This window comes from Suillus subalutaceus (genome assembly GCF_016647625.1).
Source record: "Suillus subalutaceus strain FC151 chromosome Unknown DFJ58scaffold_61, whole genome shotgun sequence".
Classification (NCBI taxonomy): Eukaryota; Fungi; Basidiomycota; class Agaricomycetes; order Boletales; family Suillaceae; genus Suillus; species Suillus subalutaceus.
The window spans coordinates 159,539-161,991 of NW_024540310.1; the positions used below are offsets into that span (position 1 = coordinate 159,539).

At 52.5% G+C, this 2,453-nt stretch overlaps 2 protein-coding genes across 2 annotated transcripts; both read right to left on the reverse strand.

The window, feature by feature from the left end:
* Positions 1 to 770: 770 nt before the first annotated feature.
* On the reverse strand, positions 771 to 1,250 carry DFJ58DRAFT_628847 (uncharacterized protein; the record flags this gene model as incomplete). Its single annotated transcript, XM_041381163.1, has 1 exon — positions 771 to 1,250. A coding segment is annotated over one exon (480 nt), but the record flags the coding sequence as incomplete, so codon positions are not given.
* An 840-nt stretch (positions 1,251 to 2,090) lies between these two features.
* On the reverse strand, positions 2,091 to 2,453 carry DFJ58DRAFT_635001 (uncharacterized protein; the record flags this gene model as incomplete). Its single annotated transcript, XM_041381268.1, has 1 exon — positions 2,091 to 2,453. A coding segment is annotated over one exon (363 nt), but the record flags the coding sequence as incomplete, so codon positions are not given.

A 2,453-nucleotide genomic window follows, 5' to 3' on the forward strand; every position in this document is an offset into this window, starting at 1 on the left:
GGACAGGGTGGAGTCATTCTTGGAGGGGTAGAGGGTGGTGGTGGTGAGATGGGCTGGGCAACCTTAGGTGTGTTGGTACTAGCATTGCCGCTGCTACTGGGGCTAATGTTGTTGTTGTATTTGTCGTTCACTGTAGCAGGGGTAGACTCCCCCTTGTCCAGGACATCTTCAGCCACTTGGATCTCTGTAGGAGCAAAGGTGAGGTTTTGTTCAACCGAAATTCGACGTTTTGACGGCCAATACACCCTATAGCCCTTGCTCTCCACATCTACACCCACAAACATCGCCTCTCCAGCCTTAGCCTCCAACTTCCCGGCCTCCAGGAGATGGACATAGATGGTGGCGCCGAATTCATGTACCTGCGCCAGGCTAGGCTTCGTCTGGTGAACAAGCTCATAAGGAGTAGCACCTGGCGTCGCTCTGGAAGGTCAACGGTTCTTCAGCCAGGTGGTGTAGTTGACCGCTTCCGCCCACAGGTATTTTGGCAGATCCTTGGCCAGGAGCATCGCTCTAGCGTGCTCTACCAGTGTTCAGTTTAGGTGTTCGGTGACTCCATTCTGTTGAGGTGAGTCGTGGACTGTGAGCTGCTGTTGAATCCCTTGCTGACATAGGTATGCATCGAATTCTGCACTCAGGTACTCTCCCCCTCAATCCAAGCGTATCTTGCTCAGCCAGACTCCAGGTGTCTGTCTGGCCAACCAGGCCTCATACACCTTAAATGCGGTAAGTGCCTCACTTTTTAGTTTCAAGAACTGAAGCTTCGTCTGGCGACTATAGTCGTCAGTAAAGCTGATATAATAGAGGCATCCGCCCAGGCTGGTAGTCTGCACTGGTCCCCAGAGATCAGTGTGCACTAACTCCCCATAGGTGAGGGCACGTGTTTTAGTCTCTTCTGGGAAGGGTTTTCGCGCTGACTTTGCTTTGACACAGATATCGCAGAATTCGGGTGAGGAGGTGGCGTCCAACTGGACTCCGGTGACCACGCCCTTCTTCACAGCGTCCATGACTGCTGTTTTGGAGGCGTGTCCCAGAACACGGTGCAAGTCTGCAACGGTAAGTCTCGTCCTCGCCATGTTAGCGTGTTGCTTCTGATGAGTCGTTACAATGCTATAGAGGCCTTGGACCTGAGGGATCTCGGCAATAACGTGCTGGCTCGGTCCTTGGGAGAGGATCTTGCACATGCGTCCCTCGAAGAGGACAGCAAGGCCGGCCACCGTTATGCGATTAGTGGATATGAGGGTGAATGCCATCTTGGGTGCGTATAACGTGTTCTTCAGCATTACCGTTGTTCTTTTCTGACCCAAAGGCAGGTCTACCTTCACATCTCCTCGACCTACGGCGCTCAATGTCGAGCTGTCAGCCGTATGAATGTCCTGGGGAGGTATGGTGACGAAATTGGTGAATTTTGCCCGGTCTGGGCAGAAGTGGGAGGTAGCGCTGGAATCAACAATCGCGCCTCATTTCTCGACAGGTACGTCCAGGTCCTTGGCTATACTTGCCAGGTCGAATGTGACAAAGGCAAATTGGTCCTGGGGTTCGGACTCTGCTGCAGAGTTAGCAGTCTGCTTTGGTGCCTTGTCTCCTCTCCTCTTCCGCTGATTGGGGCCTTGCCCTTCCTTTCCTCCTCCTGGACGCCAACAATCTGTCTTATAATGGCCTTTTCGCTCGCAATTATAGCAGGTAATGTTGGGGTTCGTCTTACTCGAGCTAGTGGATGCTCTGCCCTTGCCCTTGCTCTCTCTCGCGGATAGAAGCGAGCTGGCGTTTTTCTTGGTGGGACGACGGTCGGTCAACTGCCAATGCTTGTATTCCTCAGTGATGATGGTGATGAGCTCGTTTGAGGTGAGTGGGGTTTTGGTTATTCTCGCAGCTGCACTAACAGAGGATAGTAGGGGGCGGTAGGACTCAGGAAGAGAGCCCAGGATTATGGCATGGAAGTCCGCATCTAGGATGCCTACGCCCATTCCTGTCAGGGATTCCCTAAGTCTCAGTAACTCGGAGAAGTGAGCTTTGACGTCTCCTCCCTCCTCACACCTCATTTCCTGCAAGCGGTGACACATATCAATCTGTACGAGCTCCGTTTTACCCTCGTGTATCTGACAGATCTCTGCCCAGATATCAGAGCCCTCATAGAGGTTCTGGACGCGGAGCAATAGCCAATCGGTGATCATGCTAAAGATCTGCTGCTTTACCAGAGCATTCTTCTGGTGGTACTCATCGACTTTCTTTTCCAGCTCATCTATCTCAGCTGGCGAGGGCGCCGTACCATCCGCCTTAATAGGGGTTTTGGTATCCTTATGGAGGGCAAAAGGCGCTGGCTCATAGGCTTGACCATTGGTAAATCGCATCAAACCTCGTGCTCCAATAGCCGTTAATGTTCTTTCCTTGTAGGTTATCCAGTTTGAGCCGTCTTCTGCGAGCTTCGGGATGTTGAACAGGCTGGAGTTGGTTGC